General features: G+C 46.3%; 1 protein-coding gene across 3 annotated transcripts in view; it reads right to left on the bottom strand.

Annotated features, from left to right (window-relative positions):
* Positions 1-13,552, bottom strand: part of IFT43 (intraflagellar transport 43) — a 71,454-nt gene that overhangs the window by 22,017 nt on the left and 35,885 nt on the right. For all 3 annotated transcript variants that reach the window (XM_036313806.1, XM_036313815.1, XM_036313823.1), the window contains exons 4-5: positions 2,925-2,957; positions 2,251-2,297 (exon numbers count right to left, since the gene is read on the bottom strand). In XM_036313806.1, coding sequence (XP_036169699.1) covers positions 2,251-2,297; positions 2,925-2,957 — 80 coding nt within the window. The remainder of the gene's footprint in view (positions 1-2,250; positions 2,298-2,924; positions 2,958-13,552) is intronic.

Genomic DNA, 13,552 nt, shown 5'->3' with positions numbered 1-13,552 from the left:
CAAGGAAAAAGAAAAACATGAATAATATAAGGAGATAAATGGAAGATATATCTGAAGAGAGAGAGAGAGAGAGAGAGAGAGAGAGAGAGAGAGAGAGAGAGAGAGAAGCTTCTAGAGCAGAAAAATACAATGTCTGAAACAACAAATTCACTGGATGGGCTTATCAGCAGACTACACATTACAGAAGAAAAGATCAGCTACACAGCAACAGAAAACTATCCAAACTGAAGCAAAGTTTAAAATAGTTTAGGAAAAAAACAAAAAAAAACAGAGCCGCAATGACCTGTGTGGCAACTTCAACTGATACAACCCACATACACGTAACTGGAGTCCCAGGAGTGAGAGGGGAAAAAATATACTCAGGGAAATAATGGCTAAAATTCTCTGAATCTGATGAAAACAATAAATCGACAGACTCAAGAGGTTCAAGCAGATAAGCACAAAGTAAGCCGCACCAAGGCATATCCTAACCAAACTGCTGAAAAGAAAAGATAAAAATAAATAAACCTTAAAAGCAGCCAGAGAAGAAAAAGACACTGCATGCCGGGGGACAAAGATGAGCAGCACCACAGCCTTCTCCTCAGAAACAATGCAAACCAGAAAACACGTAACGTTAGTGCTAAAAGGGGGAAGAAGTGGTCAGCCTAGAATTCTGTATCAGGTGAAAAGACGTTTTCAGACAAGCAAGGCTGAGAGAATTTGTTGCCAGAGGACCTGCTCTACAAAAAATGTTACATGAAGTTTTTCGGGCACAAGGAAAATAATACCAGATGGAAACTGAGTTCTACACAAAGGAATAGAGTGTGGAAATGGTAAATATGTGGGTTTTTTAAAAAAGGCTTTGATTTAGCCCCAGATATAATCTCTTCTCTAGTAAGTTTCTTGTAAAAAGCACACACAAACGTTATCGTTTCTCGAGTTTGAACACGGGTCTTAGCTGTGCCACGGCTACTGGCCTACTCAGTGCTGTTTCTCCTTTGCTGGCCATGCCAGCCATACACAGACTACTCCGCACTGTGCACTGAGGATGCAAAGACAAGTAAGACGTGGTGTCTGCTGTCAAGGAATTTAGAGCCTGGAGGGAAGAACATTCAAGCCAACAAAGAGCTAAGTGTGAAGAATGAGGTTCACTTAGCTCTGCGACTATGGGCAGCTTACTTAACCTCTCTGTCCTTTAGTTCCCTCAACTATACAATGGGAATAATGACATTACTATCTCATAGGGTTGCTGTGGAGATTAAATGCTTTAACATCTATAAACTGGTAGACCAGAGCCTGACGTATAATTAACACCTAACAAACATTAGCCATTGCTGCTGCTGTTCCCATGTTGCCCAGGAGGTTGTAGGAGCACAGAGAAAGATCAACCAATGAACTTGTATGTGTACATGGGTAACCTAGGAATACGGACAATAGGGTGGTGAAGGCCTGGGGTGGGGGCGGGGGCAGGCTGGGAGAGGTCAATGGGGGAAGAAGGAGACACAGGTAATACTGTCAACAATAAAGATTCTACAAGAAAGAACGTTTACAACTCAGTAATGAAAAGACAAGTAACTCTTTTTTAAATGAAAAAGAGGGAATGGATGGGAAGGGAAGGCATGGCAGAGGAGGTGATGCTTCAGCTGATTTTTGAAGGACAAGGAGGGCTGGTAGATAAAGAAGGGGTGAGCCCTAGCTGGTTTGGCTCAGTGGATAGAGCGTCAGCCTGTGGACTGAAGGGTCCTGGGTTCAAGTCTGGCCAAGGGCACATGCCTGGGTTGCGGGCTGGATCCCCAGTGGGGAGCATGCAGGAGGCAACCGATCAATGATTCTCTCTCATCATTGATGTTTCTATCTCTCTCTCCCTCTCCTTTCCTCTCTGGAATCAGTAAAAAATATATATTAAAAAAAAAAAGAAGAGGGTGAGGTCCTCAGGGCAGAGGCAGTAGCACTTAGAGCAGCCGTGGGCAAACTACGGCCAGCGGGCCGGATCCGGCCAGTTTGAAATGAATAAAACTAAAAAAAAAAAAAAGACCGTACCCTTTTATGTAATGATGTTTACTTTGAATTTATATTAGTTCACACAAACACTCCATCCATGCTTTTGTTCCGGCCCTCCGGTCCAGTTTAAGAACCCATTGTGGCCCTCGAGTCAAAAAGTTTGCCCACCCCTGACTTAGAGCAATGGGTGCCTGAGCTGCAGTGCAGGACATGCCTCGGAGCTCTGGGACATCTCCAAAGCCCTTCAGACTTCCTTCAAGAACATCTTACCTCCTCCGTCATCTGATCCATCCAGGCTCTTCGGTCTGAGGCGATGACTGCGCCCAAAAAGGAAGGAAAGTAGAAAATGAGTTTCAGGCACAGAAAGAAACAACCCCAATTTGTATTGTATCCATTCTTACTCCTAGATGAAAAGGTCTCTGGATCCACTCTCCTCCAACTTGCTCAAACCTAACTGGGCACCTGGGTCTGCCATGTATGGCTGCCCAAGCTGGTACTGCATCATTGCATGGGGTAGCGTCACACAGACTATGATATGAATGCTCTCCTGCCTCTGAGGTGGGAAATTTGTTGGCCTTGACTTTACACTCCATCTTCACCAGGACCCTTTTAAAAAATATAAGTCTTAGGAGAAGGTGAGGCTTATAAGCTGGCACTGCCTCTGCCCATCTGTATCAATACAGCAGAACCCATGGGTCAGTACTCTGATACCTAGACATGTAATTCTAAAAACCACAGGGTGGGAGGTGTGACAGGCTACCAATGCCAAAGCCCAGGCCTTCAGTGGAAGATGCTGCATTAATTAAACCCTCAACTCAGGAAGCATATCTCCAGCCCAGACCACAGCCAGATTCACACAGCCTATTTTTTTGAATGCTGCTCAACAAAGACTGCACTGTCGACAAAGATCCCCATAGGATGCCATAAGAAGACTGCAAACATACTCTTCCACTTCTTCAAAAGCCTTCCTTCCTGACCTGGAAAAAAGAAAGAGAAGGGTTATGAGAACCCGCTAGTCTCATGCACTGGCCGGGTATGTTGGACACGGGGTTTAAAAAGTGGGTGCAAATGGGCATATATCCCAGCTGCTTTATTTGTCTGGATTCCTCTTCACAGACCAAGGCTCATACTCAGCATGACCCTGCAATGCCTTCTTATAACCTTACTTCAGCATGTCTCCAAACTAAATGACTGAGTTTAAATGTAGGCTGAGTGAGCTCAAAGGTCAAATGAATATAGATGATATGACGTCCTCCTTTCTTTCAACAAGTACTGACCAATTTATTGAGCACTTTTCAGGACTGAGGCCGTGGGTCCCAGTTGGAGCTGTTGTGTTAACATGTGCAGCTTCCCACGAGCGGAAAGGGATGAGCCAGCCATGCAGGGAGGCTGCAGGCTCAGGGCCCGTCTTTCTGTATCCGCCACGTGAAGGACCAGAAGCCCCGTGAGTGATGCCGGCGAGTAGTGCCCTCAGATATTCCGTGGGCGCAGGAAGCCTGTCACACTTGTCTAAGGCCCTGGTTCTCAAACTTGACTGTGCATGAGAACCACCCGGAAGCTTGACAGACATGCTGACGGCTGGACGTGCTGGGCCTGGCAGCAGAGATGTCTAGATCAGCTCGTCTGGCAGGTAGGCAGCCCAGGAATATGCATCTTAAACAAATTTCCAGAATTCTAACCCAAGTAGGATACTACTGACACGCTGAGAAACACCAATCTTAAGTCTTCGGAATGAGACTGGCAAATGTTGACTATTGTTAAAGTCGGGTGATGGGTAAATGTGGTGATTACTTTTCTGTATGCCTGAACATCACAATGATGGAGTTTTCATTTTTTATGACTTTAAAAAATATATATATTTTATTGATTTTTTTACAGAGAGGAAGGGAGAGGGATAGAGAGTCAGAAACATCGATGAGAAAGAAACATCGATCAGCTGCCTCCTGCACACCCCCCACTGGGGATGTGCCTGCAACCAAGGTACATGCCCTTGACCGGAATCGAACCCGAGACCCTTGAGTCTACAGGCTGACGCTCTATCCACTGAGACAAACCGGCCAGGGCTATGACTTCTTTTAAGTTAGAAATCATCGCCATGATGGCAGGGGTAAAGGGCAGTGGCAATGACATAATGGCCAGGAGGCAAGATGCACGAGATGGCCCTTGACAGCGCTGGCCCGCAAAGCCTCACCAGTAAGAGCTATGTTGGAACCAAACAGCAATTCCTGCAAAATGCAAATAATTTTCCCCAACAGTATAATTATAAATTAAGCCCAAGTTTAAATAGATCCGTTTCCATGAAATTTAGGCCATACCAACTGCACTGTGAAGGGAGACGGAAGGAAGGGAATGAATTCTGGCTGAAGTCAGGGAAGGAGAAGAGGATAGGTAGGTCGGGTTGGATGAACAGGATGAAATAACTCTGAAGGGATCTCCCAGACTATGTTTTTTTACTCTTAAACTCTATGTTTTTTGAGGAACCAGGGGCAGGACTAGTGGGACAGAAAGGGCAGTAAGAGGCCCAAGGTAGACTGCAAAGGGATGTCCAGGGCAGCGCCACCATGGAGCTGCTGGTGATGGAGGCTTCCAATGCTGTTCTAAGTAAAAAGAATCCTAACGTAGAGCCCGAGGCAGCCGCCAAAGCTGCCTCTAAGTGGAGGAGAGAAGGCTCTGCTCCCAACTCACTACCTCTAATTGTCACGGTGAAGCTGAACTCTATAAACCCACTGTCCAAATGGCTTGATATGCTACCAACAGGAGAAGGGCTTGAATGAAAACAGGATCAGAGAATAAGGAGACTAAAAAGGCCAGGTAGCCTAGGCCAGCAATGCCTTTGTTTGTACATAAGAGACATGTCCATCTCTGGTTACCCTTAGGAATTATGACTGCATTGGTCCTTCCTAAGCAATGGGAGGTGGCAAAAGTAGCAGTGATTTTGTCTGAAGGAGACAATAATGATAACGCTAATCTTTGGGGGAAGGCTGATTAACTGCCATTTAGCCACTCAACACCCCAAAAGGGGATGAATTTCATATGTGGCTTAATTGCTGCTGAGTCCACATCTTGCTCTCTCTCACTCTAGGGCAGCCATGGGCAAACTAAAAAAAAAAAAAAACCGTACCCTTTTATGTAATGATGTTTACTTTGAATTTATATTAGTTCACACAAACACTCCATCCATGCTTTTGTTCCGGCCCTCCGGTCCAGTTTAAGAACCCATTGTGGCCCTCAAGTCAAAAAGTTTGCTCACCCCTGCTCTAGGGGGAGCCAAGAATCCTTCGGCATCTCATTTCACCCCATGGGATGGAGCAAGATCAAAATGGAGCCTTCAAGGATGGTCAGCTGGGATGACCTCAGGTGGTGTTTTCTCATGTCCCCTGCACCCTCCTCCCTCCCCCCGAACTATAGCTTCAGTGTGAACCTTCTGCTCTGCTATGATGGAAATGGTACAGAACACTCTGCCTTTGATGAAGTTGGCTACTTCCAGGCCTTATCTAGCTTGCAGATAAGTTTGGTCTGGACCACACTGCTCTTTATTTTTATTTTGTTTTGTTTTATTACGTTTTAACATCAATTTCTTGTCCAAATTGGGAGATTTTGTACAAAAATCCGAATTTCTAAATTCTTCAAATACAAAGCCTGGCAACACTGGACCTACATTCCAGTGTTTTCCACAGGAACCTACATCCAAGTGTGGCTGCCCCTGAGCTCCCAGCACTCCCTAACCCGGGTCAGTACTGATTCTTCATCATCCAATCTGCACTGCTAGGGCTCTTACAGAATGAAGAGGCCAGGGAAGTATGCAGCTATGCAGCTATCAAACACGGGAAAGCAAAGGAAGACTAAGTGGGAAGCATATTTTAGGAGACTTGGCAGAGAATAAATATCTTCACAGAAGTATGAATATACAAATAACTGGTATATGCACCTCAGTAATATAACTTAGGTGCTTTTCTGAAATAAATCCACACTTCACAAATTTGTTTTACCTACCTGGTCCCCAAAGGCACGGAGTCCAGTGCTAGGACACAGAATCTAGCACAATGATTTTCAAACTACAGGTCATGGCCTGTTAGTGACTCATGAAATCAAGTTAGTAAATCACCACTGGTCTCTTTTTAATAGCAGAGAGGATAAAAGAAAGTGAACTGCTCACAATAAGGATAGGTATTACATAAAATTTTTTTTTCAATTTTATATACTCACACACCCAGTCATGATGGAGAGTGTATTTTTAAATGGTGGTGACAGGTTAAACGAAATGAAAACAGAGTTGGTCTACCACCGCCCACCAGAGGATTTGGGGCTGAAGTCCTGCCTCCCACAGACTGTGGAGGCTGAGGGAGAGAATTGTAGGTCCTGGGTCCTCTCTTCCTTACAGACATACTTCTGAGGAAACTGTGACCCGGTCTAGCCCCATGGAGGGGACATGCCTCTTTCCCCAGAAGTGGCTACGAGAGGGTTTGGGAGCATGACAATTACAATGATACAGTGAGACTGTCTTACACAGAGAGAGCACTTCGCAATACTCTACAAAGACTCGCTCAGCTGAGCGCTGGAAAGAGGTAGAGCAGGTTTCAGCAGCACCGTTACTGACGCTGGGCACTGTGTTGCGCACTTCACCCAAACCACAGCGCCAGTGAGTGAGGAGGCTGAGACCAGAATCCCTGTCTCCCGACGTCCACCCTAGCTTCCAAACACACTGCCTGAGCCTTCTCAACAGCAGACACGGCTGATTTTCAGATGCCCCACAGGGCACCCCGACAGCTGTTTGGATTTACTGTGCAGACATTCCATTCCTGACTTCCCACACTTAGAGAAATAAAAGCTGGAGAGAATCCTTTAAACCAGGAGCTCTTAACCAGGGAGGCACAAGAGAATCACACTCGGGAAGTTTCTTCAGTGTCCATGTGCTGGGCCTCACCCCAGGCCTCTGGGGGAGGAATTTCTAGAAATGGGACCCGGCCACGTGTGTGAGAATCACTGCCCTAAGCCTTACTTCAGATGGCTGGCTGACCTCTCCAGTTGCTAAGCAGCAAGATGGAAACCTCCTGCCTTATCCTTCCGCGTTGCCTGCTCTCTTCTAAAAAGTATTGGTGAACTCTGCCTTGACCTCCAGGTGGAGGGGAGCAAGGAGACGGCTTCACATGCTAAAGCCCCATCCTGACTGATCCTGAGTTGATTATCTTGAAATTCAGACAAGACTCCATCGTGTTCATAAAAGCTGGGCAGGTGCTCCCCACCCTGGTAGGTCCGGAGCAATTCAGATCCGATTAGAGATGCTTGTTCAATATTCAAAATGTAAAACATAGAGGTTGCTGAACCAGCACTTTGAAAAGTTAATTAAATGCCAGGTTTCTTTTTAAGAGCTACTCCATCACTTGCTGATTGCTTTGGCCATTTTGCAGAATGAAGCCTTCACTCTGGACAATGAGAGTAAATGTTCTCCCTCACCTCCCACCTTATAGAGACAGGGCACTCTGGCTTCCTGCTTTCCAGGGATGACGCAGCGGCCTGGCCCTGGCCGTGGCCCTGGCCGGTGACTTGCAGGAGGGGAAACGGGGCTGTCCCTCTGGCCCTTTCCCAGTCACTAAAAGCACTCAGCCACCCGGAAGCTGCCAGCTCCCCGCACGTCAGGTTTTCGGGTGGAAGACTTCAAGGTTAAGGGTGTGGTCTCGTCATCTCCACCTCCATTTAAAGCCCAGTCCTTCAGCTCAGCACTCACCCCGTCCCCTTCTGGTTTTCACCCCCACTTCTCTATGACCCACAAGAGGTCTAGCCTCCCGGCTTCACAAGGCACCTCAATACGCAGGAAAGACATCTCCAGGCCCCAGCCCCCACAAGCCTATTACAGGAAGGCTGATGACATGACAACAGTAACATTTATTAAACTTATTGTGTGCCCAGCACTGTCATTATATTTTCTTATTTATATATTACACATATTATACATGGTATTATACGTGATTTCATTATCACATTATCTTATTAAATTTACTCCATTTTACAGACAAGCAGACTGGGGCTCAGAGAAGTACAGTAACTTCAGTAAGGTCACCCAGCTAGAAAGTGGTAGGATTAGAAGACAAGCTCTGGGCTGTCTGACACAAAGCCCAGTGCTTAACCCTGCACAGGAGAGGAACATGCGGGCAGTCCTACACCAGGGGAAGCCTCATTTCATAGACTCTGCTTCGGATCCAACTGATATTTTCCATGACGAGTATATACTCTCAACTTATAGTAGAACTGTCACTTGGTCAGCCTTGACAATTTGGTAGTTAATACTGGTTTCACTGTTGCGCGTGATTTATTATGTATGTTTTACTTGAAGCATAATAGTTTGTGTAGTGGCAGAGAAAGAGATCCCATGTAGCTAAGTCACCTTTCCCTCCAAGCCCTCTCCTTTTCTAAGTTCTTCTGCTCAAATGCAATGCTTTCTTGTGGCATTCAGATGCCACACCGGCATGCCATGGGCATGATTTGGTCAACTGATGACAAGATTGATCGCACTGGCACATCCGGGACTGCAGTCACACAGGACCATTCCAAACCCTGGACCCTGCATTTCATTCTGGGGCTCAGGTAGAGATGTGCTGTAATGTAAAACCCCTGCCTGTCCATATCAGACAGAGGCCTCAGCGCTGCTTACACAGGGTACATGCTGAAGGGTGAAAGGCAGCCCTAATGTAGACATCATCTCCGTTAAAATGTTTCTCTCGAGTTTAATGGAATACTTCAGAGATCTAAATGGAGATGAAGTACCACGGCTCAGAGAACAGCCAGGATGCTATCTTTATGCAGCATGACAATGTTCAGTGGTTAATTGGACGCCGTTAACCTATTTTAGCAGGGGACATAACTGGGATAAATGGGGGGAAGTGTCCTTGAAGTCTCTTAATATCCACATCACATATTGGACCCTAGACTCGCCTCCCTGCTGCACAACAGAACAGGCTTTAAATAGACCAAAGTGCCAGGCATCTAGAGCGCTGGCCGGCCCAGTGGAAGACCCTGCCCTGGCCCAGCCCGCATGGGCCTCGGCCTCCGACCCCAGGAGGCTGTGAAGGGTCCGTACAAATGGTTGCTATTACAAGGAGCTGCCCCGAGAGAGAAGCTACAGCCACAGTAAGGAGCTCACAGGGCTCCCATGACAAAAAGAAGAAACTCTGTAGCCAGAGGCCAAATTCGTAAAGAAACACATGGCAAGGGGAGGACAGGACTAAGATACCAGTTGGACTGGAGCCAAGAGCATCACTCCTCTAGAAGAAAAGAAACCAAAATGCCATTTCCTTCCAAGGTTTTCTACCCTCATAATTTTAAAATGTCCAATAACAATCTCACAAGGGCCTCCAAACCTCACTGAGGAAAATTTAACCAAGGCATGAGCAAGAGAAGGTGATCTGTCCCAGATCGTGTAACACACCATTAGCACATCCCAAACCAAGGCTCTACTTCATAAATTGTGTGGCTCATCAAACGAACCCTCACAGTGAAACCCCAAATCTGAGCAAAGGGAAACTTTGCCATCGTAATCTTGGGCTATTGTGTCCATTCGGCATGAGGCAGTGGACTGGTTAATTGCAGTTCTTCTGTTCTAGGGTGTCCCCATACATGTAATACTGATTAAAACCCAGATATTTCTCATGGACTGAAGTTTTCCTTGGCCAACAGATTTCTCCTAAATCAGACTCTCCTGAAAGCTGAAGTCCCTTCTCTTTCTCCCCCTGGTTCCTAGTTCTTGCCATTCATGTGTTCAGTGTCCAGCATGTGTTTTGTATTGTATTTTCTCCCTTCTTTTAAAGACAAGAAACAATTCCCCAGCACCCAAATTTTGGCACTTTAGGGTTTCAGGTCACATTAGATCATATTTGGCTACTGCCAGCAAGGTGTCAAGTCAACAGGGTATTTTGTGGAAAGATGAAAGCCAATGTCCATGTCCTGTCTGTAGACTGCCAAGCCCTATCAGGTTGAAGGTGTAGTGAATTATAAGACAATTCCTGGGTGAAGTTTGCCCCCTGCTGGTCAGATTCAAAATAACAACTTTGTTCTGAATCAACCTTAGAGGAGATTTATCAGGAGGAAAAAAACATAAATACAGAGACAGTTTTAGTAGCTAAAAACAGTTATAGGGACATAAAATGTATGTACACGCCTGCTATCAAGAAACTTAAAAAGTGTAAGAGTTTAGAACTCTAGATCTTAGATATCTCAAATGAACATTATCTTATTCAGAAACCCTTAATTGTCTACAAGGCACAGAGGGGAGGTGTGGGGACTAGGGGATCTTTCGTTCAGTTTTACAATCTGGCTAAAGCCTCACACACTGCAGTGACTGACAGGTCCTACCACACCCACCCCGTGCATCTCCTAGATGAGGAAATGGAGACCAGGAGCTGTTAAAACGACCTGACTAAAGCCCCAAACCTAGCTGGACACAGAGCTGGAATAGAAACCAAGGTCCACACTTTCTCCTCTACTGCTGGTCCCATTACGCCCCAAACTTAACAGGGCAAGCGAGGCAGGTGCAAGCAAAATGTCATGGAAGCACTGAAAAGAAGCAACCATGCCAACTGTGGGAGCCTGGGGAGGCTTCTTAGAAGACTTGCCAAATGAAAGATGAGAAGGCTTGCAATAGGCAGAAGGCTGCAGGAGGGCCAAGGCAGGAAGCACGAAAGAGTCAGTTGTGTTCTGAAAACAGCTGAAATACAGAGGAAAAGCAGCTAGGAGAAGCCAGTAGGACAGTGTTTCCTTAACATCTATCACTTTCAAATGCTACCTTCACTAATTTTGCTACAGCGGTGTACTTTCTGCATCTACTTTCTATTTTCTTTAAGTTGATTCCTTAATTTTACTTTAATACATTTATTTAAAGAAAATTTAACATCCTCAGCCATATAAAAGGTAACTGTAAAAAACAATACAGTTTTCCTGGCCGGTGTAGCACAGTGGTTGACCGCTGACCTATGAACCAGGAGTTCCAGGTTTGATTACCGGTGAGGGCATATGCTCGGGTTGTGGGCTGGATCCCCAGTGTGGGTTGTGCAGAAGGCAGTCAGCCAATCAATGAGTCTCTGTCATCATTGATGTTTCTATCTCTTTCTCCCTCTCCCTGCCTTTCTGAAATCAATGAAAATGTTTTAACTATAGCTAGATATTACTATTTGCCAAAAGTCTGAGCCTATGGCTTCTTCTTTCATTGTTAAAAAGGTAGATTAGCAAGGTTAGGGAGTGTGACAGCAATCCTAGCTGCAAGCTGAGACTTTTTCATTGACATGATGAGAGGGACTAGAAGCGAATAGAATAGAGAACAGCCTTACGACTCAAAGCCAGTCTCTAGGAAATGCAGCTGTAAGGACAGTGTGAAACGGCACAGGATGTGCTGACTGAAAGTCACGGGTCCACAAGTCAGGGAGCAAACTTTTATCAGTGTTTCTGGAAACCTTTATGTCAGTCCACTTTTAATTGCTGAACAGACTGCGTCTTCTACTTCTCTTAAAAAGAATTTTCTGCTCTGAATGGAGAAACCTGTGATTTCCTTCCAGTCATTTACCCATTGTTTTCTCTGCCCCTTTTCCATCCCCCCAAATGATGGTCCCCTCAGAAGCCCATGAATACATTGAGATTCAGCCATGTGAGCAGGTGCTCAAAGAGGAGGAGGTGCCTCCTGCCAGTAGAGGTGACCCCTTCTCAGCTGCCAGGTGAGAGGCCACCAGCACTGCAGGGCTGTGTGTGGCAGCCTCCTGGGAGGCTCAGGACCCACCCTGGTGAATCCCGAGTGTAGGTGAACCTACGACACACTGGCACACCCACCGGCAACCAGCTGTGGTGAGGGTAGCATAGGTCAAAAAGTAAAGTCACTAGCACACTCGCTAGACCAGGAAAAAACCTAGACTGTGTGAGGGCGCTCAATTTCATGCACACTTATACCTACGTATGCCTAGGCTGCTGCTTCTAAATTGAAACTGCTTCTAGTTACTCCTCAATAAAGGACTAAAAAGAAAAGGGAAGAGTAGGTATGATGTTCACAGATGCATTTTATTTTTGAGAAGCTGAATCCATCAAAGGGAGAACAAGGAGATCATTTATGTCAGGAGAATTTTAACCGATGACTGCCATCTCTAGCCATTCCCTCCTGGCTTTTAGCTGCTCACGCTGCAAAGCAGCGAGTCCGCCTTAGCAGGGAGCTGGCTCAGGGGAACGCAACTTTTTTCCTTGAAAGTTTTTTTGTTCAATAAGATTGCTTCATATGATCAACATCTCATTTCTGAGAAGGTCCCAGAGGATAGCAGTAAAGATAATTTTATTCTAACAGACTCGCTACTGCACAAATAGTACAGTCTGTGGCCTTTTCATGAACTTGAGATAAATGTGTGCAGCTTTCAAGGTTTGAGGATGGGCATGGCTGCATGAGAGGCACATTCTATTACACTAATTAGCTGCCTGACCTTGGGCAGTGGGCAAGGTGACATTTAAGGGCTTTTTTAAAGATTCTATAACTGAGTCACTTAACCCCCCACCTGCAGCCCTTATTTTCTCTATCTCTAAACTAAAGGGGCCACACTCCATGATTTCTCAGGTCCCTCCCCCTGCTGTGAATGACACGGACCCTTGCCTCTCCGGATCCTGGCCCCCACCCCATCTGTTCCTCATAAATATCACTATCTATCCTGAAAACTCCCAAGCAATCCTTTCCACAAAATGCACCACGGAGCTGCCACACCAGCCCTAGACTGCAGGACCCTGGGCCTCGTTTCCTGAGACAAACCTCCTTCCGCTTAAGCCTCTGTTGATGAGGTTCTCTGTTGCTTGCGGATAAATGCAACCTCAAATAATACAGCACATCTAGGGGTAAATGAAAGGTCATTCTAGTCCAGAAGGAATGCATATGCTCTGAAGAAAACCAATCTCATCTATATATATAAAAGCCTAAGCAACCATTCAACCGGTTGCTATGATGTGAACTGACCACCAGGGGGCAGATGCTCAACACAGGAGCTGCCCCCTGGTGGTCAGTGCGCTCCCAAAGCGAGAGCGCCACTCAGCTGACCAATGGGCGCCAGATGCCGGGCTCACAGCTGGCGAGTGCAGCTGCGGTGGCACTCGCCTCTCCCGTGGACACTCCCCCTGAGCACCACTCCCTCATCTGGACTGGGACCAGGATCAGGACCAGCATCGAGACTGACTGGGTGCGAGCCCACAGCAGCTTCTTAGTCATGGGTGCACCAGTATCACCCTAGGACGGGAGCATGGAGACCGCAGTGGAGCACACCTGCAGCTTTGCACACTACTACATCCCTCGGGGGGATGCTGGACTGCCAGTTTCGGCCTGATCCCCAAAGGCCAGGCCGAGGGACCCCACCGGTGCATGAATTGGTGCACCAGGCCTCTAGTATAATCACAATTAGTTAACCTTAGAGATGAGCAGGCCTTCTCCACTCTGTCCAGTCTAAAAGAACGCTCCATCATAAAGAACAAAGATGAGACAATCCTTACAAAGAGGACACTACACTCGGAGAAATGGATGTCTTTTTACATTAGCGAATACCCCCAGGTCGTAATTATGCCACATTAA

The sequence above is a fragment of the Myotis myotis genome, unplaced genomic scaffold, assembly GCF_014108235.1.
Source record: "Myotis myotis isolate mMyoMyo1 unplaced genomic scaffold, mMyoMyo1.p scaffold_m19_p_1, whole genome shotgun sequence".
In the NCBI taxonomy this organism is placed as follows: Eukaryota; Metazoa; Chordata; class Mammalia; order Chiroptera; family Vespertilionidae; genus Myotis; species Myotis myotis.
This window is presented reverse-complemented; position numbering and strand designations above follow the sequence as displayed.